This window comes from Ornithodoros turicata, chromosome 6 (assembly GCF_037126465.1).
Source record: "Ornithodoros turicata isolate Travis chromosome 6, ASM3712646v1, whole genome shotgun sequence".
NCBI classification, from domain to species: domain Eukaryota; kingdom Metazoa; phylum Arthropoda; class Arachnida; order Ixodida; family Argasidae; genus Ornithodoros; species Ornithodoros turicata.
In genome coordinates, this window is record NC_088206.1 from 1,333,277 (window position 1) to 1,360,803 (window position 27,527).

The window sequence follows — 27,527 nt, forward strand, 5'->3', positions numbered from 1 at the left end:
ACAAAGCGCCGCAAATGCCCGTCCTACCGTCTTTGCCAGGTATGACAGACGTAACGGCACCTGCATCAATAGACCTCTCCATGTTTGTAAACAAATGACGTCATAGTGTTCGACAGCGCCACCAATACACGGTCGCTCCTGAAACCCACGGTCTTGAGGGGATTACGAATGATGGTCCCTGAAAGGGACGCGACCTCCAGTCCTACTTTTCTTTCAATAGGAGGCAGCGAACAAGAGCCCATTCGTGGAACCCAGCCACAGGGGTTGCATCCAACGTATTACTCCGTAGACGAAAGCGTGCTGGGCGAACGCAATGAATCCTGGACAGGTCCTGGTCGCACGTCACAGCAAAGGTCAAAGCACACGTGACCTTAAAGATGGCGACGCCTGTGATCGGCGGCCAAACCGTTTGTAAACAACGTGTTTGCTGTTTCTGCGCGCCGTTTTGGACGTCTTGCGATCACGGTAATTAGTTTTATCCTGTGATCCTGTATAAACTGTGATTGACATGTCGAGCCTCTTTTTGCGACTCCTCCCAATGGCCAGACTCCCTTTTAATATACGGCTCTGGCTGAATCGGAGTAAGCGTGAAGGCTCGTTTGGCTGCGAATGCTGTCTTGCGTTAGCGTTGTGTAGGGTCGTGTGAAGGGCCGTTGAAGGGTTATGCAGGGTTGTGAAGGGGAGAGGTGTACCTCGAAATAAAGTTATCGAAATCCCCGTTTCAAAATAAACTACTGTAAATGAATGTTATCCGTCTATAAAATGCACAGTCGCGCACGAGAAACTGTCAACGGCGAACTGAGACTAACCTGAACATACAGATGCAAACACCGAACTTGGAATAATCTAATAATAACCTAACCGACACACTGCGTTCCGTCGTGGCCGCCCTGCAAAGCTTAACGGCTGCTAAGATGAGAATTTCGTTCGCTAATACCACTTGGACAGACATCGAAAACCCGTGGATTTCAGTGATGTTGTCATATTACGAAGCAACCGAGAATTCTCTTTGGTTTTCATTGTTTCGAGAATGTGAACTTCGAGATCGGGGGTTCCGTGACTGAGAATATCGGGGTCTTCCCAAGTGTGGTTCCCGAGGGTTTTCAACTTTTAATGCCAACTCATTTTTTTATTCCGATGCACATACTTAAAACTCTCCAATGCAAGTGTAAAATCACGCGCTCCCAAAGCATTTTCGGTTCCAAGCGGTTATTCCGTCGTTCGCACCACCTGCAGATCACATACACACACACACACACACACACTGCATAGCACGGCACAGCACTGCTCTGTGAACACATGCCCGTGGAGCATCACACTTTGTTTGGCACATTAAGAACGAGATCACGTTGTCTCCGTTGTAGCACCTTGTGAAACTGCAACTCTGTCATTGTCATCTGACGACACTTCTCGCTTTGTTCCTTAAGTTTGAAGCCCAACACCTGATAACTCCACTCATCACGGGTAAGTTTCTTAGATATGTCCTCACGTTCAACACAGCGGTCGTAGTAGTTCTGTCTCAATCTCCTCAGTGCATTCACCTCTTGATCCATCCTGGATTCACCAAACGCTCTTACTTTTTCTTGGAAGATACCAACGAAGTGTTCGTAGAGCTTCGTGTCAGCGCTGTTCAATGCCCTAAGAGTCTCCACGACTGCCGGTGCCATGGGAACTCTAAAAGTACTTTTCCGCGCGTTCACTTTAAAGGCTACCACATCTTCAGTTCTCCAGCACAATAAATTCTTGAAAAGGACGATCGATTCGTCGAAACGGTCAACAATCATCACAAGATGGAACGTCCTGTCGATGAAGTTAATGAACTCATCAACAGCGGTCGCGTTATCGAATTGCTCTGGCGCGAGTCCAAGATCGAAAGACATCTGGTTGAATCCCACCTTGCCATCTCGCGCCCTTTTTTTCCTCAGAATACCCGTTAGGTTACTATCATTGACAAATGCAGTGACGTTCTTCCTGAAGTATCGCTCAAGGTTGTAGTAAGAGAACATTGATTCGAAGACCTGTTCGGGTCTACGAAGTGTGGTGATATAGAAGGAATCCCTGGGCATCACTTCCATGATGGCCTCTTTGCTGAAGCGCGTGTGGTGGGCGATGACGTTGTTTGTTTGATTGTAATCTCGCATGTCAATGATGAGCGACTGCGTGAACAGTTTCGGATGACCTATGTAGTTGGTGCCATCCTTAGGTAAGACAAAATTAAGTTGGTTGGCGATGCCGTTACGCAGGAGAATGTTCAACATGGTGGAGCTACCGCACTTGTGGGTCTTCAGGTAGACGATGTTTCGTGCGCGCTGACACTGGGCGGGATGGACGTTGAATACCCACTTTGGACCTTTGATATTAAACCTGCGTGCAGCAAAGATCATGGGAGAGTGACTTGCCATGTTGAACACAAGAGGAACGAAACAAGTGAAAGAGCTCTCTTTGTCGTGCCAGTCGGCGTCGAAAAAGCCAGACAGTCGCTGTATGGCTTTTTCGGCGACTGCAATATATTTCAAAAGCAGTATAATGTTCGTTCAGCGTTCGTCCACCACCTACGGAGATCGATGTGCAGCCCACATACTCAACTCGCGCGCGTAACTGATGAGTCCTCATATTTTTAAAATTGGCGCCGTCCAAACGGCAGATGGACAATCGTCAACTTGTCGATGTTCCGTAGCCGCGATAAACTCGCCCCGTGATTATCAGACCAATTTAAATTTAATTTATTTAAAATCCCCTCGTGACGTTTGGATGGGGGGGGGGGGTGATGTGGGGATTCGAGCGTGATGTTTGGAGCTCGTCAACTTAAAATAACGCTCGCTCATCAAGTAAGCCTCGAAAACTGAATTTTAAAACTGAATTGAATATCAAGCGAATAGATACATAGCCATAAGGCAAATGCGTAGCGAATACGTTATAAAACCGGACGGGATACACGTGCAGCACATGTGCGGATGTATGGAACCCGTAGTCCACGACATTCTGACAGTGTACATGCAATCCAGGGATGCTGGCCATGATATCATAACTTCAATGGATTCCTGGACACGCAGGCATACGGGGGAATGAAGCGGCTGGTGAAGTAGCGGATCTATAGCACACCTGTCCTCATCAAACCATCTAGTGCCGTACGCCAAAACCGATGTGCAAGACATACTGAGGTCTCTTACACAGACTACGACTAGACAGCAATGACTACAAGGCGATGGGAACTCCACGTTGCTCCATCTAGATGACCCGGATCTGAAATTTAGAGTTCCGTCCACGTTACCTCGGTCTATCCAGATGATCAGATCTAGACCCCTGTAGCGGGCCGTGGACAATGACGAAGATGGCCACGCGCCTGGAGCACCTGCCTCAGTTCCACCGGCGCGGCCATGGGGATAGGCCACCATCTTCGCCTCTCCGTGGCATACCATCACCGTCGGTCGGGACTCATGTGGAGGAAGACCGTCGTCCTCTACATTTGGTGACCCGGACGATGAACATCAAGTTCGGAGCAATTCGACCCTTCACCATCCCAAATTTTTGACAAAATCGACTAGCACTACCACAGCGCTCTATCCATGGAAGTCACCGCCATTACTCGTCTCACGACGACAGCATCACGACTGCCCTTCTCCGGTCGACTGACTCGCCGACCGCTCACGTACCGTCCCCCTCCACGGTACCGATTCGGACGACCATGCAACGATCCGACCGCTCACTGGTCATGCCATCCTCTAACCGACTATCGCTTGACGGCTTCCAGGGACCGCCCTGCTCTGTGCACGGACCCCGGCACACTCACGACCCGCCGCTTCCTTTGTGCCTCTCGACGCTCATTCGCAGCCGGCCGCGACACCAGAGCAAAGTCGGCAGTCGCGGCAGCCGGCGCCACGGCACGCAATAGCCGGCGTCTCGGCAGTTTTCCCGGCAGTCCTCACGGGTGCGCAGACTCACTTCCTGGGGCCCCACGAGCTCTCACTCCCGTGCCGGTTGCGGCACCCCAGGCCACGACTCTGACGCCCAACGATTCGCCCCTCATCTGTTCCGCTCATCGAGAGCTTCTCGCAACGGGTATTGTGCCGTACCACGAACACGTCCAGTAGTGCACGTCATCCACGGGCGCTCTTGCTCTCTCCCTCCGGTGTAGACGTAGTTCACCGTTCTTCTTTCTCGCCGCTCCGCGTCTGGGGGGGGGGGGGGAGCACTGTAGCGGGCCGTGGACAATGACGAAGATGGCCACGCGCCTGGAGCACCTGCCTCAGTTCCACAGGCGCGGCCATGGAGATAGGCCACCATCTTCGCCTCTCCGTGGCATGCCATCACCGTCGGTCGGGACCGTCGGGACTCATGTGGAGGAAGACCATCGTCTTCTACACGCTCTTGCACAGGTTCCGCCGTACGGGCGCCATTTCCTCCATAAAATTGGGGAGGCTGATTCAGCGAACTGTACACTTTGTGTAACCGTTCTAGACACGCACCTCAAAGGGCTACCATGAAATCTGCTCTCGACCGACTGGACTACAACCGCAACCTTGACATCGTAAAAGTGCTAGGGTGTTCTTGAAATTTAAGGCAATTTTATTTTAAGGAAACTTAAGGAAATTAAGGTAAATTTAAGAAAGTGTAAGGAAATTCTTGAAAACTTGGGGCGTTGGGGCATCACCGGACTTCCCTCTTGCAGGGCGACTTTTACGCCTTTACTCTTCCCCTGCGCGGAATTTCTAACTATTGCGCAGGCACAATTTCGTTGGATACATTTTTTAGTATTTTTGTTAGCGCTTTGAGTACACTCATACCAAATCTCGCACTGATCTGAGTCTGATTGACATTGGCCAGAAAGAATAGATGTAGTTATTGTCGGTAAGGTGTGTCTAGAAATACCAGAGTCTGTTGTATGTGCGGCTCGCAATGTTTATTCCATTTCTACACTGGAATCACGAGTGAAACGAAATGAGATTGGGAACTATTCCTACGCCGTGGTGAAAAATGTGTTCCTTCGCACTGCGGACCGTCCTATGAACACGTCTGCAAAGGCATTAAGATTCAATTTGCAGAGCTCTTTGTGGCTGTGCAGAAGCGCCACATGGTTCAGCAGCTTTCGAACCATTCTACTGTGTTGGGTTTAGAAGAGCAATCGCTTCGATTCGAAATTCCAACATATAATATTCCACATTCGATTCGGAAATCGAACCGAATACACAAGTATTCGCTTCAGTATTCGAAGAAATCCTGCTAAGCACAGCTACTGCAATGTTTCTAAAAGAGCCAAAACTTCGGGATTAGACGTATAACAGTTCATAAATATTATTGTTTTACATAATTGTTTCAATCGAGTTACATAATTGATAGTCCAGTTGTTCCTTTCCTCCAGGAAACGGCCACGCCAAAAATAAATTTAAGACTAATTATTCGCAGTGTTCTCCGCGTAGCATTTCTTGTATGCATATCATTTGGTACCTCATAATTAGAAAAGAGCATAAGTATTTTGGACCCATCAAATAACCTTCGTGTTGCAAAAACACCTCGGTAAGATAATGTATTCCGCACAGGTTTTAACCCTCGTTTTCAAACTCGACGCATTGACGGTGCAAGACATGCGCGCCGCGTCCCGCGCATGACTTGTACAGAGATGCCAGTGTCAGACATGTACAAGATACTCAAAAATGTATTAAGGTAAGATAAGAAGATGATAAATACTAACGTTAGAATGTAATTAAGATAGAGTATAAATACATGAAAATATACTTAAGATAGAGTACAAAATACTTCAAAAAGTGTTTGAAATACAATTAAGATACTATTTATCCTTGAACGCAAAAAGTCACCGGTCAATGCGGCAAGTCGCCGCTTCGTGACATGAATCACCTAAACCCCGCGCACTACGCTAAGCGCCGCTGTGTGATATGAGTCATCTAAACACAAATCCCAAAAAGATGACAAAGAGATACCACATAACTCCACTAAGTATATGTGACCCAGAACAAAGCAAACTTCTAGCATGTCCCTGCTCGGCGAGGTCAGAATTCGGCACTGAACAAGCAAGATAATGGAAAGACGCGACACAGAAAGTCTGAAAGCGAGATCCAAAGTATGTGATTAGAGTATTGAGTAGGAAATACCATAAAATGTATTTTAAATAGAGTACAAATACACAAAACAAAAGGTATTGAGTAGAGGACCAAAATACCGCAAATTGTATTTAAAATACAGTATTTTAAATACAATACTACGTACAAGTCTGGCCAGTGTATTGAGATGTTCATGTACCGAGACGTCCGTAAACCGAAACGGTCCGTATACCCGTTCATGTACCGAGAGGGGGGCTAGTGGAGCTTCAAAGTTCACTTGTGAAAATTGTGCACTGTTTGTTCATACATCGTCATGATTTTTCTCAGATGTCATAATATTATGAACATCTGGACACCCGCGCAGTCAGCATCGTCCGTTTCCAGAAAAAGAGGTGAGGGGCTCCCATTGGAAGCACTTTGGCTCCCCTTGAAAAAAATCGTGGGAACGCCCATGCCTATACTATACCATAACCGTCCAGGCGACATGACCACTAGCGGTGACCGTTCCCAGAGTCTAGTGAAATGTTCCCAGGTGGCTATACAGAAAGAGAAAATGGACTTACCCGTTTTGAGGCCAAGAAACGAAAAGCATCATTATGACGAGCCAAGCGACGATGACTGACACATTCTTCCAGGCACGACCTGTCGGAAAGGATAAACAACCGAATTTTTGCTAGAGGTCTGCGCTGTTTGTACCCGCGGAACCGCGTCGATACCCGCACTAATCTCGAATTTGCGGGTAGAAAATGTGACTTTATGCGGGTCACGGGTAATGTGCACGTGCACCCGCGTTGCCGTTGCGGGTCGTGCAGGTACCCGTGCTACACCCGCGTTCATGCTCTTTCGCGAAATAAACGCGCAAAATACCGGACTTCCAGTGCGTTTTATGATAATGTGCAGGACGGTCCCGGCCGGGGCGGCTCAGAGCCCAGTTCCTGAGAACATATAACTTGTGGAGCACCTGATCCTCAAGGACCGACCGATAACATGTCTCGAACTGGCTCGAAAGACGGACCTTTCTGTGGGGACGTTGAACAGTATTCATGAACACCTCCAGTTTCGGAAAGTTAGTGCCCCTTGGGTCCCGAGGGATTCCGTGCCACTACATCCAACGTGCCATTACATCCAACGCGCCGGTACATCCAAAAACGAGCTGTTACGTCCAACATGCTGTTACATCCATTGTGCCGTTACATCCAACGAGACGTTGCATCCATTTTTGGCCACTACATCCACGGGTCATTACATCCAACGAGCCAGTACATCCAACGAGTCATCACATCCATCGGGCCAGTACGTCCAACGAGCCATTACATCCACGGACGCAGAATACTCGGTCAATGTTTTCGTCGCTGTTCTGTGCTTGTTACGCAGCGCCTTCCATCGACCATCTCAAATGCGGTTCATTCCAACATCGCTGTTCTGTACTTTTTTGTCGCACCTACGTCAGTGGCCAGGAAGTCTTGAGGTCGTTAATTCCTTAGTTGTTTTTGAAACTTAGGAAACTTAGTTGCTTTGAAACTGAGTGGTCCCCGTGCGGATGTCGCGGTTCTCCGCTTTATTGCCAATGATCTCCTTCACCTATGAGAGAGCGTCATGGGTGTGAATCACCTGCTGTGAATACCAGATAAGGTGGGGAAGGTGCGCACACCTGGTCACCTGAATCCGGGAAAAACTACGGGTTGACCCAGAAACGGGTTATTGTTGCTGCCTGGACGATTCCAGAGACTCCACACCGGACAGCGAAATGATCGTCTTGTGCGGAGATAGCGACTTAGAAGCGCTTTTGTCGGCCGAGTAAGTGTTTTGGGACGGAAACTTTAAGCATAGCTCACCAGAATTCATGAATCCCGTTGTACACCCTTCATGTCTCGATACGAGGAGAGTGTCACTCTGTGGTGTTTGCTCTCACCAGGCGACGTGACACAGCCGCCCATGAATAAACCCATGGTGTAATTCGTGACACACTCCCACACCGTTTCAGCCACTTGGGAACACTACAAAGCTCAGGTTACTGGATGTTTCACTTCGAAGTTGCAGCTATGAATGCAGCAGTGACAGTGTTCAGCGCTGTACGTGTGAATCAGCCCATAAAAATAAGTACCTGCGCCTTTCATTATGCGACGGCGATAAATGAAAAGCGGGGCTAGCTTTGCTTGAGAACCGTCTGCAGGACAATGAAGAAGTACGAGAGTGGTTCAGGACGGTAAGGCACCTGCCCTTCCTCCCCGAACATATCCGTCTCCCGTTCAGCGAGGATTTTATTTCCAATCCACCTCAGCAAGTATCACCTCTTCTGAGCGCTCTGCTGCGGCACTTCATATCCTACTTCCACAATTTTGGCTGACATACGTTCCCGTCCGTGACGTATAGGACCACTTTGGCAACTACGGAGCACGCACCGCGAATGTGGTTGAGGGTTGGCACAATGGACTCCATTGAAAAAAAAAAGCGGGAAAAGGTTAGCCAGGCATAGGCCGACTTGCTATTCCTTCCATAAAAAGAAAACGAGAAAAAAAGAAAGAAAGGAAACACACACACAGCAACCGCCTGCGGATTGTAGTCGTCTTGAACACAGGCAGGTTACCTGTTCACTCCTGTCATTCCTAATCCGAGCTTCTCCTCCCGTCGACCTTCTTACCTCCCATCGCCTCCATGGCGACCCAGATTTTTTGGCCGTTACGTCCATCGTGTCGTTACATCCATCGTGTCATTACATCCATCATGCTGTTACGTCCAACGCGTCGTTACATCCATACCGTGCTATTACATCCAACGAGCTGTTACATCCATCGTGCCATTACGCCCATCGATGGATGTAACGACACGATGGATGTAACAGCTCGTTGGACGTAATGGCCCCGTACCGTCCCGAGGCAGCTCTCCGTGTTTGACCGGCAGAGAAGACTGGAAATCTCCCAAGAGCTAAGGTACCGTTTCGACACTGAAGGACAGCCGTTCCTTGATCGGATCATCACGTGCGATGAAAGGTGGGTGCACCATTTCACTCGTGAGTCTAAACGCGCATCAGAACAGTGGAAGCATCCGGGCTCGCTAGCTCCCAAGAAGTTTCGAAGTTACCCGTCTGCGGGTAAGGTCAAGGCAACGGTTTTCTGGGACAAGGCCTGCGTTGTTCATGTTGATTTTCTGCCGAGTGGTACCGCCATCAACAGTGCATATTGAACTTTGGGAATCCATTGTCCATTGAACTTTCCATTGTCCAATTCCAATGTTCATTGAACTTTCGGGACACTTTCTTCACTTTCCTCCCTACATGGTTCATCATACCTACATATACATGGTGGGGGGTGGTACTGGCACACAAATACATAAAACACGGGACACAGGCAACGGCGTCTGGGGACCACGATGGAAAGTAACTGGAAAAGTTCGAAAAAAAGTAACTGTAGCGTATCGGTTAGTGCTCTTGACCGGCAACCAGGAGGTGCGTGGGTCGACTCCCGCCGCTGTCTGGCTTTTTCGAATATAATTGCTGCCATATTTGAATCGTTCGTGTTGCTAGATGCGTGTGATGGTGATGAAGAAGAAGAAGGAAAAGGGAATGTAAGTCGCGACAATATCGGACAGCTGGCTACCCCAGACGCCTACAACGCACTGCAACACGCAGACATGTAGTAGCTCAAAAGAAGCTTGTGTGTGTGTGTTCCAGTCTGAGAAGGATTACTTTGATTATGATTACGTGGTGTCGAGATCCCGACACTTGAGCCTCAAGGAACACTTGGGTCACATTCACGAGAACATTTTTGTCATGTTCGTGTGTCTGTGTCCACTCATGCAGCATGGTAAAGAGCCTGCTTTAATGGGCCTTGTCCGTTAGAAAACCTTTCCTATGACCTTACCTGAAAACGAACGCTTTGCCACTGACAGCCATGCTCTCGATCTTGACGACAACACTGCGATAAAGCAGAATGAACACGATCAAATCGCAACAAAGTTATCATCAGGATTAAAGGAAAGAGACGGAACGAGAGACGGGTGTCTTTGTCGTGACTTATATCCTCTTTTTTTGCCTTCTTTTTCTATAACATCGCATCACATCACGGGTGTCTCTGTCGCCGACAATGCCCAAGCAGCACAATGTACTGAAAGTCGAGCGCAATAGGGGTGGACGGGTAGGTGAAAAGCCTTGAACAGACTCGTGAATCTACAAAACATTGATAAGACACATACCGTCCACCCCTATTGCACTCGACTTTCAGTACATTGTGCTGTTTGGGTGTCTATGGTATCAACATATACAGTCTCATAACTTAAAAACCCGAGACTAGGGGACAAAAAAACGACAAACACAGACAAGGTCTTAACTTCTCAAAGTCTCAAGGCGCTCACCTCGTTGTGTGCCATCTTGTCCAGCACGTGTCTTCACTTTTGAGACCTTGTCTGTGTTTGTCGTTTTTTGTCCCCTAGTCTCGGGTTTTTAAGTTATGGATCTATACCACCAGCTCGCTTGCTACCTCTCTGCTGCTCCCAATACGAGCTGACCCCAGATGGACATTGTTCGTCGTCATCCTCGAAATGCCCATTTCCACCGACGTCCCAAATCAACCAATAGCTCATTTCATCCGAAAAAAATGTTCAGAGGTTCTGGGCTTTCGGTTGATCTGGGCACGCGGGTGGCAGTGACCCATATCCCCCAAAAGCTCTGTTCATCCGAGTGCCCAGAACCACCGAAATCGGGATACTTGAAAGGAAACGATTCCTCTGTTTGTCACGGAAAGGAGGAAGGCTGAGCGGTTTTTGGGTGTGCGGGAATCCAATCCTGCAACTGAGTCAGAAGTGAAGTTTGCAAAGGAAAGGTATTATTGATGTCGATCGCGTTCAAGAAATCATCCGATCCGAACAGAGAGATATTTTCCATGTGAGTGACCGGGCTCCAGGCACTGTGTAGGTCATCATAGTGGAAAGCAAATAGTAACAAAGCGCCCACTTCACAGGTCTCGAAGAAGGTTACAAAGAGGACCTCCTCCTTTACTTTTCTTTTATGGGTTCTGTTAATACAGTTCAGACGTTCAGAAAACACGCTATTAACCGGCTGAAACAACCCCTAGAAAAAGCGTGCAAAGAGTATGAATGCATGAAACCAGCATATCGTCTGAACTGTCTATATCTCCTCTGAAGGCGCTTGAGGTTTGTGTGTTTTCCGCCGTCCCGCTAAATTTTCCAGCCACAGAACATACCACTCCCACCATGCTCTTTTACCGTGAATCATGACGCGGATTTCCATGACCTTCCGAAGATAGTGCTTCTCCCGTCAGCAACGTGCATACCAATAAAATTCATTTTCGGGATACCTCTCCGTTCAGATCACTTCTTGAACGCGATCTCATTTGTACAGACCGAGCGTCGTGTCATTTCTATCCAACTACGCTCAAGGTTCCTTAATATAGTTCTCGTGCATCAGCTCTCATATTTATATTAGTCATATATGTTACATCTCTAAGGAGAATTATTAGTAAGCAGGGAAACAAAGGAACCTGTGCAAATCAACGGACCGCATACCTCACGCTACAGAACATTTCGAGCACCGGATGAACAGCAGTCAGGAACCCACGTGACCCTCTCTGGCGAGTTGAAGGAAGTACAGCTCGAAGCGAAGTTAACTGGAACGCTACTTCGACCGCTGAATCGGGAAGAGAATCACCCTAGCGGCGCGTAGGAGAAATAAAGGGAAATAATGTTTCCACTGTCCTACTTATGGCTAATTCGGGTGGTCATTTAATTACAACACTGCCTGGCGCTCGGAAATTGCTAGGTCGGCTCCGGAGCTGGATCATGTGACAGTTGCCACCCGAACAAGAGTTCCAGGGATCTGGCGGTTTTTTGGATCAGGATCAGGCTCGCCTCATCTCTTTTGAATCAAGACAGAGTTCGCACACTTGGATCACGCTAGGGCCATCGCGGTCGCCTGTCTTCGGGTTCCGTCGTCTGCTAAGTAACGTGAACTTCGACGTGCGGTCCAATGAGAGCACTCGCCACCGTTGCAGTGTGGATTTGACGACACCGGATATAGTTGGGCAACCCGCTGCTTGATCGTTTCGAGACCGGACGAAAAAAGTAATAGAGCTGGGAAATTCCGGGCGCACGGAAAGTGTCACGCGAACATGCAAGATCGCTTGACTGCTCGGGATCTGGCGAAAAAATAAAAAAAGTGGCCACCAAATGACCACCACTGGCCATGATCTGCGAGGGTGTCCGCCTTGGCATGAGTTGTTGAACCGACATTATTCTCAAGGGTGGTTATCATCGCGATGTTTGTTTGGGTTTGAGACGATTATGTAAAGGTACCCAAGCAGCACCATGTACTGAAAGTCGAGTGCAACAGGGGTGGACGGGTAGGTGTAAGGCCTTGAACAGACTGGTGAAGCTAAAGAGCGCTGATAAGACACATACCGACCACTCCCATTGCACTCGACTTTCAGTGCATTGTGCTGCTTGGGTATATGCTGGCCGATATCACGCGGATACGATGCTGTTATCTCATTGATACGCGCAAAGCTGAACAGCAACCCCAATAAATTTTCCAGTAGACCCCGTGCATCCTCGTTTGTTTTATCACAAATCTGAAAATGCCCCACAGAGCGAACGCGACCACTTTCGCGTGTATCAGTGAGATGAAGGTATCGTATCCGTGCGATATCAGCCGGCATACACCTTCACATAATCGCCGGAAACACAAACAAACATCGCGACGATAACCACAGCTAAGGGCAATGCCGAGTCAATAGTCCCTAGTCAATAGTCCCTGGGCAACGACAACGAGTGCCCTTAGGGCGAAGTTGCGGGTGGTTTGGGAATACATAGAGGTGCTATGTGCGATCAATTTTTCGGTCCTCATAAACTGTCTTTTGTAAGCGTCGCTTAATACTTCAAAGGTTCCTCAACTTTGAATTACCACTCAACCATGACTCCCAAACGTGAACGTTGAGGAGTTCATGCTACATCACTGATATCAAAACGATATCAAAAATGCCTCAAGTATGTATATGTAAAATGATCACAGGGTTTGAGCCCCGCACCACTTTCCCCTGTTGCACTCGAAGAGGTTGCGTTTGACAATATCGTTTCCGAAACCGCACTTGTCAGGGCATATACAGCCTAACCATGCTGCTTAACCATGAAACCGTAGAGGCGCAGCTTATTTCATTGCACTGTGGTTAAAGGCCACAGGCAGTTCGTGTAGCTTTTCGCAGTCAATTGCTATTAAAAGTTGAAAGATGAAAGTCACTGAAAAGGTTAGCCAGCTGTAGGATTCGAACCCACATCTTCTGGATTACCGGTTCTGGATTCCAGCGTCAGAACATCAGTTCTCTCATGCTATTAAAAGTGTTCGTCGCGGAGATAAGAAGCTCTCTTCCGCAACTTTGAATATGCTACTGAATATACTAAAACAATATCTGAAACAGTGCAGTAACCTGTATGAGTAACACACACACGATCTGTACTATCACTGGGCGCATTAGACCAGGACACAATGCTTGTTATTCTTCGTCATCCTCAATCTGCTTTGATGGGGAAATCAAATCGTGCCTTTTTGTGACAGCTCTACACGAACAGTCTCCTTTCGTACGCTTTGAGATGTACCGCATGGGACACATTTCATTACCCAGTAGTTTGACGGCTCGCGTTGGTTTCGTCATCCACCAATATGCTCTACCAAAACTGTGTTCGAAACAGGTAATAATATGCCTCATGATGACTTTTTATTTGGGACAACCACCTTTGCCTCAGCTGCCAATGCAAGACCGCCCATCACAGTACACATCGATAGTAGCTCACTTAATTGATACGCCGCATAATTTTTTATGTGTAAAGAGCCGTGCGGCACTCTAAAGTTTCTATTTGTGTGCTTCACCAGTCGTGCAAATGATGTTCGCACATTACCGTTTCTGCTTATGTTTGCCATATACAGTCAGCCCTCGTTTTATGAATCCTCGATTTACGAATTCCCTCGGTTTATGAACTGCGTCAGAAGGAACCACACTTTTTCCATGTATTTTACCCTCGGTTTATGAACCCTCGATATCCGAACTGTGAACGGATTTTCAGGGAACGAACCGCGAAAATGTATGTGTTCTGACCTCGATTTATGAACGGGGACGGGAGAGCCGTCCACAGGTTGACTCACGGGAAGTTCTAGGATAGCGGCAATAAAGATGAACAAATAGTGAATGTCAAGCACCCGTGCACTGTCCCTCACCCACAACAATTAGAGAGTGAGAACAGAGGAGTGCATTTCCTGTGGTTTTGCACGGTTTTACACATTATGTGAGCAGTCTGATGATGGTACTGTAGTGTAGTTGTCAAATGATGGTGCTGAGAGTGATTATAGTGATAGTGAAGATAACTAGCAGGACTGCTCCGAAGTTGTAACAGCTCGCTCAACGTGCAATCACATGCATAGTGCGATACAGTACTTGGAGGACCAGGCGGACGAGTCAAGTATCAGTCTTCTATCGTCTCTTCTGAAGAGGATAAATACAGCCGAATGCACGGTGCAGAGCACAATGAAGGAGTATTTTCAAAAATAAACATAACCTAGTGCATTTCCTGTCGTATTTTAGTCCATTTCTCTTCCGCGCACCTTGCACCTCGATTTATGAATCCCTCGATCAATGAACGATTTTTCGAGAAACCAGGGGTGTTCATAAACCGAGGGTTGACTGTACATGTTGAAGGAAACACGATTTGTCTTTGAGAGTGCATTTGTTGCAGCTGCCGAGACAGACAGCACGCGCACGCTTCGCTTTTATTTATTTTGTATTTTCGGAAGATTCCATCTATTTTTCTCGTGCGCTGCACTCCGGAGCGCGCTCAGATGCTGTTCACATACCCTATCACGTGAGGGTGAGGGCGCCGGAAACGACAGCGCAAGCCGATACTTTCGGTCGGAAAACGACTCACAAGACATTGTTTGAACGTTTACAGCAATCGGCTACGAAGCGCAGATTCGCAGTAGTCGCATAATGGCGGAACATCCGCTTTGGAGCAGACCACGCTCACTCGGCTTGGCTCAGCTTTGGCTTAAGTTCGCTTTCGCGAACTACTTGGCCGGAAAGCGACGCGTTTGACGCATCAACAAGCTCCTCCCTCGCGGCGGCAAAAGATCAAAGAATGGCCAAACTCTCCCTATATACGGCTCTGGCGCAAGCAGCCCGTGGTAGCCACCTGTCGGCAGGCCCATCGTCCCGACCCGACTTCATCCTTCGCTCAGCACACCATTCATTCTAGCCCGCCATACTTTGAGTATGATCAGCATATTTTTTGTGTCCGCAGTCCTATTCGGGCGGCACGTGCAGCATGTCGCCACACTAGGCAAACATCACGGCACCATTAGTATTAGTATTTATTTGTACGTTCGTACCTATACCTTTCACGACTGGAATGGTGCCATCCCTCCGCCAATGAACAGCTGGGCTTTCCGGCATACTTTTCAGATGACGGCGCAGCTCCCACTGAAGTAGGCCCGGGACGAAATTCCGCGGCATTTCGTCCCAATTTTATGACAAATGAACGTGAAAGACGGTTACAGTATTTGCACTGATGAAAAAAACTCAGTTTTACAGCCAATAGGGGTCTGATATGCAGGCGTCTCCACCAATGGGGTAGCGCGGGAGAGGCCAACCACCAAACATTATTCAACTGACTGAGGCCACATATTATAACGGGCGTGATATGCGCTACGCGTATTCAGCTGTGCGGGTTAACGAACAGAACACGTGCAGTTTTCGAGATAAACAAGGACATCCGGTTTCTGTTTATGACCACCTTTGCCGTAGGAGTGTGCGACTGAAACGGAGGACTACTTTGATGCATAATTATTCATTTGCTATTTTTTTGCCAAAAAATTGCCATTTTTTTCATTGACTACTTTGAGATTTAAAAAGCGTAATAATATAAATAACATCATTAACGAATTTTATCCGAGGCTCCGACGGTTCAAGGGTGAAAAATGTATTGGCGATGGCGCCGCCGGAGAGAAACTGCGAGCAATAAAATTTGATTATAAATAATTGGATAGGAATTTTATTGAAACCCTCGTATAGAGAAAGGAATCTTAAGACACCGAATCAGGGTGACACAGACATATGACTCCACGTCTCCTCGCTGTTTTATATGATTGCGAAACTCATGGTGTGCTCCTTCCATACGGAAATGCTGTATAATTGTCGAGAGGAAAAGAGAATCGGAACGAGAGTCTCAGGCCGATATTTTCTTCTCTTGTAAGCACTGAAAAAAAAAAAACAAAAAAAAACGTTGTTTTCCTTGGGTACCAACGCATGAACGATTTTATCTTACTTCCTTGGACCAAGCGTCACTCTGTGTATAGTTCCTCAGCTTATTCACGTGCTTAGCGGCATTATCATTCATTTCTAGTTTTTACTTTTGACTTAACGGGGATAAGAGCTAGTAAATCGTACTCACTTTTACAGCGGATCCCGTGGAGACGTTGTCCCGTTACACGCCAGATGCGCCCAGGGTCGCTTACTGGTGTATGCATACCATCCGTCTGCTTCATGGAAGCACATGCGCTCACCTCCCTGTTCGGCTAATGGGAACGGTTTATCTGCGCTTCTACCTGTTATTATCTTTGCGTCAGAGGCCGCGTTGCAATGAGAAACTTTCATTTTCAATACAGCTACCTATTCGGCTCAGTGCTCAAGCAGCACAATGGACTGAAAGTCGAGTGCAATAGGGGTGGACGGGTAGGTGGAAGGCCCTGAACAGACTCGTGAAGCTAAAGAGCGCTGATAAGACACATACCGACCACCCCTATTGCACTCGACTTTCAGCGCATTGTGCTGCTTGGGTGGTATCGTACATCCGGTTTCGTATCATTTTACATACTACATATTACTTATTACTTTGCTCATTATTATATATTTCGTATTTTGTATTCGTGAGTACATCCGCCACTTATCGTACTTTCATTTTGTGGCGTTTACAAACGGATTTACTTCGTCTTATATTAGCACCAGCTCCCGTATAGCACTGGGTAAGACGACCGGTTTCCCCGGTTAGAATCCCGGCACGGCTCAGACGTCCTAACGAAGATTTTGTCTTCCGGTGGTACGGAAGATTTGGTTGGATGAAGTGTGGGAAAGGAGAGTCAGTGACGAAACCAAAATAACAGGAAAATGGGCTTTCTCGGCGGGCCCACTTTGAGAGGCATGCTCATCACATGTCCATCATATGAAACACACCGGCTTCACCATTTCCACGAGTTCTACACATACCATTCGCCTCTACATCCCTCCCTTCTGCTTGGGGATGAGGCTCTTCTACCGTTTAACGGGTTTTTCACTTTTTATGTCCTTTGATGCTCTAACTGTACACTTCTTAACTGTACACTGTACACTTCTTATCTTAACAGATTCACTATACTTTTAACTAGTACGTTCCGTACCATTGTCTTTGCGCATTATGGCCTTTGTCGCTCGTGCGCCAGGAAAACCCGACTCATTATCATCATCATCATCATCAGCTTTGAGATGCGCTCGCGGCAAACAACGACGGTCTACTTGAGCGTGTTGGATTTGGTGAACCATACGCTGGGCGAATGCGAGAGGAGACAACCAACAATGTGAGCAACAAGTCTCTCGCCCTTGGAGAGGATGAGGTCACCCTTCTTGGGAGAGATTTGTGGGCCAGCCTCGGTAGGGTTGTCTTCGTAGTAAACGTCAGTTGAAGTTTGACGGTGGGTCTGTGCTGTCCGTCCGTGTGTCGTTCGCCCAAGAATCGCCCCGACGTCCCGTTGCCGAAAGGAAGTAGGCAACATGCCGTGTAGCACTGCCAGGAGACATTTCACCAGCATGCCGATTTTTTTTTTATCGCGGAAATAAACCTCGGTTCGCAAAACACAACGATATCGTTGTGTATGTTCCTGTATATTCTCATGCTCAGGCTTGTTTCATCGTGGACTTCATACACCAGCTAGCGTGCATTTACGCTACGTTGTCAGATTTTTGGACAATCGTTCAAAAAAGTTCCGACGAGAAGCCCGATTCACGATGCGCCACTATCGGGTGAAAAAAACAAAACAAAAAAACTTTTGATTTCATGTTTGCTTCATGGTGTGCGTGTTACAAAATGAATGTCTATTGCCTTTGACATTTTGTATCACTCGTGGCACGGAAGCTGTTCAAACATAGTCACACTACGTAGATAGTAATCATCATGGTTAGATCGCCTATGTATCGATTTGTCTGACGATGATGTTTTTCTTACTCCTGCTGCCTCCACTGGAAGCAAATAGATCTCGCGTATAGTTGCTATCGCATTGGCACCAACGAACAGGTGGTGCTGTTTCAGAGCGGTTTGGCTTTTTGCTCAGTTCTTTCCAGACAGCACAGCGGTTGCCACGATTCGACACCGGTAGAGGTAGAGCCAAGCCATTACGCGCAGCTCCCCAATAACTTTTGCCATCACATATTTCTGTTGTTGTGATGCAAAAAGCGAACTAGAACTAAATGTCAGGCATAGCTCGGCGCAATCATGATCGCAATGCCTTATCAAAGCCTGATGATCGCGATCATGAGTGCGATCACGAAGCACTGGCAAGGCTGCCGCGATCATGATCGCGCCGAGCTATGATGTCAGGCGATGGAACGCACAAAATCCTGGCCTAAAAACGATGTTAATTAAGCAAATTATATGTTTTTCCGCCATCTACAGGTTTTTGCGGAAATCTTCATACTTTTTAATACGTGATCTCCATACTTTTCGTCCGACGGGCGTGGCAACACTGATGGTGTCTAGCAACGTTGGGTATCTATGGGCGAGCGAGCAGTTGCGGTTTACGATGTGTTTTTCTATCGATTTTTGGTGATATAATGTGCAAATTAGCGGACTTTAGCGTGCTCTTTATTTTCCGTCGTTGTCATTCGAGCAGCGCGTGCTGTTCCGGTGGAAATTTAATTGAATGAATCGTCACAGTCCTAATGTATATCGCGCAGTGTTGACCAAGGCCAAGTCAACTAAGAACTGTCTGGCTTTTAGCAGTGTGCTATCCGCACATAGTTGCGTTCTCATACGAGTAATTTGACTGAATAATAATAATAATTTTAAAAAAACTGCCGAAGTGCCTGTAATAGATGTATCTCGGTGTGTGATAGTAGATTTGCGCCGTTTGTAGTTTGTTGCGGGTTTAGGAACAATCAATTTATTCGCAGTTAAAATACCGATAATGCATCACCGTACAGCAGCATTTATCATTGTGAGCCATATTTCATGCGTTAAAATTTGTCATCATATTCAAAAATAAGAGCACAAGTCGGCGTACTTGAATTGATCTCCTTGAATTGCTTACGGCGAACATCAGCAAATGTTGTGCTTATGTGTCTTTGCGCACCATACTCTAGCCGCTAAAGCATATCTGATTAGAATAAATATTTCAAGAGGAAGTGATTTAAATACATCGTTATTTATAGCTGTTTTTCTATTACAGTCATGTTAGGTGGCTACACGAAGGATTCTGAAAATGAAAAACAAAAACAACATGGCTAATAGGATATTGCTGCCCAGGGAGTCCTGGAGGTAAGTTGTTAAGATTACAAGTATATCGTACGGTTCTGTTGTAAAGTGAGCTACTACTGAGCGGACTCCCTCAAGATTATGCGACCTGAATTGATTGGTTGCCGTTCCGTGCAGTGGCACTTTACAGCAACATATTCACGCAGTAGATGTCACCATCCCTGTACAAGTTTAGTTTGCAATGACCCGAAAAAGTGAAGCGATCGTAGACTTCAGCCAAGGACGGGCGAACGTTGCAATTGCTTTGCCGGACATGTTGTTTATTTCTGGCCGATCGCTTTTGTGTTGTCCCTCCAGATATGGCCATTTGAAAGTCCAGAAGGACGGTACTTTTACCTGTTCTTGCCACAGAAACCCGAGTCGGCTTACCAAGCACATTAGTCAGTTTGCCCTAGGTCCTCGCAGGCAGGTATGGAGCTTTGTTGACGTCTGTCTGGCGCCGTTCATGTCGTCATCGAACACACTCCAGGTTCGTTCTTCCGAGATATGTATTCATAACAACAGCAACAACAACAAAAACTTTATTGGATGATGATGTTTGAGGAGTCTCACTGTTCAGAAATCGAGTATTCATAAAAGTAGGAACAAATAGAAAGCCAACAAATATCTCGCGAAGTCTTGTTCACAAAAAAGAGGGAATCCATAACTCCAGGGTTTATTTATTTATTCATTTATTCATATTGTATGCGCATGCTGCATGACTGCATGCATGGGTTTAAGTCGAAGGTTCACTGTACAATATAAAAGAACTCGAAGAAGTCGCGCTAACAGCATTGTGTGAAAGACTAATAAAACTTTGAATGCAAACAAACTGAAAACACACACACACGCTCTATTAAACGTGTAACTAAAGACATTGTCTGAGTTGGTCACAGAACAGCGAGCCATAGTACTGGTTTGTACATGAAGTAGAAGGAGCAAGACGTGCATTTAACTTCATAAACAATGTCAATACACTGACAACGTGCAGCGGCCGTCGTGACTACCGGTATTGGCGGCAACAATGTACTACAAGGGTCGTTCAAGGCTGACCCAGACATTTTGAAGAAAAATTGGTGAGTAAATGTAATGAAATAAAGCTGGGGAATGTACTTTTGTTTGTTTTGGGTTGTTTGTTTGTTGTTTTGTTTTGGGGGTAGCAGAACTAGTCAGGAGACAAGTTCAATTTCTCCCTGGTTTTCTTTTAAATAATCAATCAATCAATCAGCTTTCGGAGGACGAAGTGCAATCCTTCTCGGGTCAGTGGCACGTGCAGCAGCGGTGACTGTCATGGCGGCAAGCAGTGTGTCTGTATAGACCTTGTCGCGTTACTCTCAAACCACTAGTCTCGGTGAGCTCCTTAGCCTCGTTCCCAGCGACGACACAACAGGGATGGATTGCCCAAATCGATTTTTCCCATTCGGACGAATACGGGTGGCCGCCGTCTTTAATGAGTATGTGACTGACGATAACGTAGCATTCCATATAACTAGTCATCCGGTAAACATCTGAGTAGCGTATCAACGTTCGAAAGATCGAGGGATCAAGGAAAAAGATTGCTTGCTTCCGCGTGCGATATGCACAGTTGTTCACGTGAGGAGTGCTGGCCTATACCATATCTGTTCTACACCGGTTCCCGAGTGGGAGAACATGAACCGACACGAAATGAGCACGAACGGAAACGAAAATGAACGAAAACACACTCGGGAAGATGAAGGAACTCGGCAAACGGCAGTCCACATGCGCACAGTTCCTGTGACTACCACGGGGTGGAAGAACTAATGGCGGCGCCCATTCCTTGGATCGAGTTTCTGTGCATAGTTGAGGAACAGCAATGCATAATCGAGTTCCTTGTGAAGGAGGACGTCAAACCAGCTGAGATTTTGCAGAGATTACAGGCACAGTATATACGGAGAAAAAACGTTGTCAAGGGGAAGAGTGTACGAATGGCGCAGACAGTTTGGCGAAGGACGGGATATGGTGACGGATGAACGACATAGACACGTTCGTCCGACTGCAGTCACGCCAGTGAACATCGCGGGCGTTGAGCAAGCCTTCCTCGGGAACCGGAGATTAACAGTTCGAGCGTGCTGCCCAGCGTAATATTATTGTCGGCAGTATGGAGACAATCATTCGCGAGCACTTACTGTTCCGCAAAGTACTGTGCAATATGAGTTCCCCGACACCTCTCTTGTGACAAGAAGGGAGCACGCATGGCAGTCACTGAGCAGTTGCTGAACCGGTTTCAATGCGAGGGGGGGGGCGAATTTTTGCAATCAATGATCACATGTGACGAAACCTGGTTGCGTCACTTCACTCCAGACACAAGAAGAAGCATCGCAAAATGGCGACATACTGGAACGGGATGCGACCGTCCCATGGAGGAAACCCTCCAGAAAGAGCCCTGCAGTGGCTACGACAGCATGAAAGGCATCAAAGAGCTGCGACAGCGATGGTAGCGGTGCCTAGATGGACTCGGTGAATACTTTGAGAAACTGACGTAGCTTGGCGCTTCCCGAATTTTCCGACGTGTTTAAAGAAAGAAAAGCCTCGGTCAACCTTGAACAACTCTCGCATAACGCAAAACATTACAATTTGTTATCACATGCGTACGACCTAACCTTGCTTTTGTATCATCTGATTTTGCCGCCTTACAATTAAAGCGTGGAACTCCAGTTCAGACAGCGTCATGTAACGACACAGTTCACTCTGATCCTTTCTCTGGAACGCTAACACGCAGTTGCCACGAACCGGAACTGTCGTGTTGATACATCGATTAGAGTAAGACTCTCTTAGCCGCCTGAGTTGATCGACCTCCTGCGCCATGCGCTCAGTACCGAAGGTGGCTACCTTCCTGTCGAGCACTTGCAAGAAATGATCGTAAATGCTCGCATCAGCGCTATTACATTCTCGTAGCTTCTCCTTCGCTTTGGAACTGATCGTTTCTTTGTATTTACTCTGTCTCGCGTTCAACTTGAACACCACAACATCTTCTACTGTCCAGCATAGGAGGTCTTTGAGCAGTACCAGTGACTCATCGAGTCTTTCAGCTATCATGATCAAATTGAATGTATGTTCTAAGAAGTCGATGAACTCTCCTGTTGTGTTTGTCACGTTTTGCCTGTCTGCACCTAAATCGAAACACATCTGATTGAAACCGAACTTTTTTCCTTTCCGGTTGGCCATGTATCTAATGGAGGTTTCATCTTCTACAAACTTCGCTAGTGACTTCCCCAGCATCGAACTCATGGCGTAGTAATGGTACAAAGAGTCGAACATGTCTTCAGGTCTTCGGAGTATTGTGACGTAGACGGTATCCTTAGGCATCACTTCAGCTATCGCTGTCTTGTTAAAACGCGTGTGGTGCGTCAAGATGTTGTGCGTGTAGTTGTAAGGTCGCATGTCTTTGATGAGGTTTCGGCTGAAGTATTCTGGGTGACCGATGTAATTTGTTCTGTCTATGGCGGGCAGGACGAACGTCAGGTTGTGAGTGATACCATAGCGCAAGAAAATGTTCATGATAGTAGAGCTGGCACATTTGTGGGTCTTGAGAAACACGATGTTCTTTTTGGATTGGCACAAGACAGGAACAACGCTCGCTCCGCCGTCGATGTAGTGAGTGCTGTCGCCTCCGAATGTAGATACGCTGCTGAATATGCCCCTGAAATCAAGTCGACCTAGTTTTTAGTTTGCGTGGTTTCAGTTGGGAAGTGAAGGAACGGGAAAATGGCACACCGAGTGGCGGTCAGATGTGCTGATATATTTTTAAAACTACATAATGGTGACTTCATACTCTGTCGGTATAATATCAGTATCGGTATAATTGAGACCGTGTTTGTGTATGTCTGTTTTCGTCCCTACCTCGTCTCGGGTTTTCAAGTCATGGATCGTCACCACCAGCTCGCTTGCTACCTAACTTTCCTTTCGTTATAATATCAGCATTTAGAAAACATTCATTGCCGCCGGTGAGGGGGTGTTGGTGGCGTGTTACTGCCTCTGTGGGGTAAATGGGGATAAAGCGAGCGTTAAGCCTAAAATGCTTGCCAGTGTGTGGCTCGAATTCCCCCCCCCCCCCGCTACACACACACATTTGGAGGACGAGCAAGAGATCGGTTCGGAACGAGGAATAGGACGAGCAAAAAGTTCGGTTTCGTAGCCAGACCAAATTACGGTGCAACGAAATAATGCCGAATTTCATGACGCGGTAACACGGTGAGTAATAAACCCATAACAACCAATTCAGCTAAATCCATGCAGATAGCTTACACGTGTAAGATTCTAACTAACAAGGTCATTGCGGCGGCTGACGCAATCTCTGGGTGTGGCGGGCGCGTGCGAGAGAGACGGAAATATAGGGGTACGCGTACCTTGCGGGCAAGTCTATCTCGCGAACGCGTGAAGCTAGGATGCCTATCGAGGTGTCGTTGGAATACGCTTGAGAGGTTCTATACCTGGACCTTAAGCGATATCGGCTTCAACAAAGCTAACCAATATTTTATGGAATTTGAAAAAAATTGCCACCATTTTTTGCCATCATTTTGCCATCAATTTGCCAACATCATTTCATCAATCATCAATTTGCCATCATATCAAAATTTTGCCAGAGTATCGGCATATAATAATATGATCAGAATTGAAAGGAGCGGCAATCAGAAAAAAAGGCGTCTCGAGGGGAACCCAAAAAGCCCCCAAAGTCCAGCACCGAGCGATCGAGACAGCTACGGGAGCGCCGAAGAAGATAAGCGGCGGAGGCGGGCACAGCGAGCCCTTACCCTCTACCAGCTGGGCAACTTGGACGTGAAAGTGACCCTCACAGACGATGGAGCGCATCTGGGGGTTACCAGCATAGTGGAGGAGCCAGAGCTGAGCAAAGGAATCGGAGATCACGACGTTTTCATGTAAATCACTACGGCTGGGACATGAGTGATCCCGTTTGTTCGTTTTCCTTTTTGTCCGGAAAGTGATTAGATATTAAACAAATGAACTTAAAAGATCGGCGCTGATTCCGCAGCTGCGGAGGCACCGGCGGCAAAGCGTGACGTTCATCTCTAACAGGGGGAGCGAGAGGGCGACGCGCAGAAGGTTTATTTTATTGATTGATTTATTTCGTGTTAGCGCCGCAAAGCAACTGTGGCTGTGAGCGGCGTATAGATGTGAACAGACGGAGACAGGACAGCAGGAAGGAGTGGGGGGCTAGTGTGCGTCCTGGGCTGACTTCAGGGGCAACAGCGCCGACATTCGTCCAGAAAGTCTTCGGAAAACCCTCACTCTTAGAAACAGATATGCAACGCATAGCCATCCATCACCCCGAATGACATCGTTCGGTCCCCTAGTTTGTTCAAAACAGGAGGTGTACGCCTTTCTTAGCGCGCGCCTCCTGTTTTCAACAAGTCAGGGGCGAAAACGTTGTCGTTCGGGATGATGGTTGGCTATGCGGTGAAGTTCTGTTTTTAAGAGCGCGGGGAAAACCTCAGACAGGACACTCAGTGGTAGGATTCGAACCCACCGCCTCCCAGTCTTCAGCACGACCTTGGTTACCACCAACGAACCCATGCTTGGCCAGGCCGCTGGGGCGCGCAGAAGAGAAAGGCTTCGTTTCCGAGAGTTCGTCTGCTTCGCGCTCTGCTCGTCATTTGCTCTGGGCCGTGCTCTGATTGGCGAAAAACTTTGGTGTAAAGAATGACGTTTTTGTCTTTTTTTCCAGAGAGGAAATTCCGGCGTACTCTCAACATCCGGCCTCCGCTCTTGTCATGTATTCCATCGAACAGCACTACCAACTGCGCCACTGTTCGACGTGGGATTTTCGATTTCGCGATCAGTGGTCAACGAGGAATCAAGTGACACCATAGGTGCCGGGTCCACTGGAACAGATGCGACCGTCTCTATAACATGCACACCGTCCCTGCGGAGGACGACGCGTATCTATGCAACCGAGGCTGGAGTTAAATACGTAAGGACCTCTTTCTTACCCCTTGTATAGCGCAAGTCTGATGACGGAAAACAGGCCGACAACGGTGCAGATGAACCACAGTATATGGGCATATCGATACATCACTTGACAGCAGAACTGTGTAGCACGCATTTCGTCAAGCTACAACAGAGAGAGAGAGGAAAAATTATTCCCAGAAAAGCATTTCTTAAATTGGTCGTACATCCAAGTCGTGAGCAATTCTTCAAAGTAAGTATAGTTCAAGAAGAAAGCTGGCAGGTACGTACATTGCTCGATGTTGTTAGTTCTGCTCTGCAGTCTCATTCGGGAGCGCAGCGTCCTACCTCGTGAACTCCCACGCATGTAACGCACCTGTTATGGAGCTACCAGCTGACACTTTCTGATCCTGTGCTGTGCTTCGCGTGGAAGCATGTACACTACGAAAACAGTGGAATTGCCGACGAACTCAAAGTGCTCGCAAAAAGCAGACGGAACCACAAAGTTTCACGCTTCAAGCTCTTGACGATAGCTTCGCCTTGTGGACGTCAAGGTCTTGAACCATTTCTGAGAAATCGCACCTTAGGTCTTAATACGCTGACACAGCTTGGGACGACGGTTAAATCAACAAATGAAATTATACTCGTATATATACGAAGAAAGTCACTGGTGGGTTTATTCAGAATGTTTATGCAATTCCTCAATGACACGCTCAGAAGCTACGGGCAACGAATTAGCAAGTTGAAATTCTTCCACCGGGTAAGGCGTAACGAATTTACGATCAGAGTTTCTACTATTTATCTAATCTACTATTTATCTGACGATATATAACGTGAAAGTGTCGATCCTCGTTTTTCTTTTTTTTTTTTTTCGCAAATTTTCTCTGTCAACTTGACGTAGGGTGTTTTCGCGGCTTTTCATTCTGACACGTAAGCGCCACTATGTTACGGCAATACATGTCGTTTGCCCAACTGCAGATTGTGAGTTCGCAATGCTAACCATGCAGTTCGAGTGTGTTTCAGTGCAGTGTGTGCAGTGCAACCATGCAGGGTGTTTCAGTTAAATCCCCGGGCTAAATAAGTCGCGGACGGGTGCACCAATCGACGAACTTTCTTTTTTACAAGTATCTGTCCGATATACCACCTACAAGCTGCGCACCGTGTGAACGAGTGGGAGGCGCTCATTATTTAAATAAAAAAAATTCGAATGAGTTTCATGAAAAACATAACTTCTAAAGCAGGGCGCCGTCGGCGTTACAATGGCGTACTACTCCTTTCGGGACCTTCAGTGGACACCTATTAGAGAAAAATATGCCACCGAAGCGGGTCATTTGTCGCAGTAATTAATTACTTTCGGTTTACATATTTTTGTCGCCGCTGGTCGCGGTGAAACGCAAAAGCGCGGGGATTTAACTGAAACACCCTTAGCGGCGCTACTACTTTTTTCTCCAGCGGAGTAGGGTGTAGTGTCCAGAGGGTAGCGTCCACAGGGTGACATATGTGGGACGCCCTTCCCGGCACTACCGTCTCGAAATGAACCAGACCGTTTTTTCTTCAAGGATGATCCCTTTCCCGTATGAACCGAACGCGTTACGACTCCTCACAAAACCCCCTTCCTGCAATACCCACGTCAAAACGAACCACATTGATTTTGATGATATATTACTATCGTCACCGCACGGGATGGAATTTGTATGTTACACGAGGAACAGCGCGTTACTACATTACTAGGTTTGTGTATTCTACATGTTTCGCTCGTATCTGTAACCATATCCGGCAAAATACAAAATATGTTGAGAGGAACAAACAGCGTTTTATTCTCGGTAAATTCTATAGTTGCAAGAATAGATGTTAGGGCATAAAGCCGCGTTAGAAGCCAGAAAATCGTTTTGGCTCGTTCAGGAATTGGAACGTAGTAATTCTCCCAGCATTTAGGTCACCTCCCAGTTGTTCCAACTTTCTGTCTTTGCTTACCCACATCTGCTTTCGAGCGCGTTGGCTTCCTCCATGAGCAAG

General features: G+C 47.2%; 2 protein-coding genes across 4 annotated transcripts; both read right to left on the reverse strand.

Moving 5' to 3' along the window:
• Window positions 1–1,129: 1,129 nt before the first annotated feature.
• On the reverse strand, window positions 1,130–16,847 carry LOC135397542 (galactosylceramide sulfotransferase-like). Of its 3 annotated transcripts, none has more exons than XM_064629135.1 (4): window positions 16,500–16,847; window positions 9,917–9,970; window positions 6,620–6,698; window positions 1,130–2,364 (listed from the first exon to the last, which is right to left on the reverse strand). In XM_064629135.1, the coding sequence occupies exons 1-4, from the start codon at window positions 16,591–16,593 to the stop codon at window positions 1,314–1,316; spliced, it is 1,278 nt and encodes a 425-aa protein (XP_064485205.1). In that variant the 5' UTR covers window positions 16,594–16,847; the 3' UTR covers window positions 1,130–1,313. The 3 variants fall into 3 exon arrangements, with proteins under 3 accessions (XP_064485205.1, XP_064485207.1, XP_064485206.1); XM_064629137.1 differs by lacking the exon at window positions 16,500–16,847 and adding an exon at window positions 11,577–11,689; XM_064629136.1 differs by lacking the exon at window positions 9,917–9,970.
• Window positions 16,848–22,037: 5,190 nt separating this feature from the next.
• Window positions 22,038–25,744, reverse strand: LOC135397544 (galactosylceramide sulfotransferase-like). The gene is made up of 2 exons (XM_064629138.1): window positions 25,556–25,744; window positions 22,038–23,247 (listed from the first exon to the last, which is right to left on the reverse strand). The coding sequence occupies exons 1-2, from the start codon at window positions 25,666–25,668 to the stop codon at window positions 22,203–22,205; spliced, it is 1,158 nt and encodes a 385-aa protein (XP_064485208.1). The 5' UTR covers window positions 25,669–25,744; the 3' UTR covers window positions 22,038–22,202.
• Window positions 25,745–27,527: the final 1,783 nt, after the last annotated feature.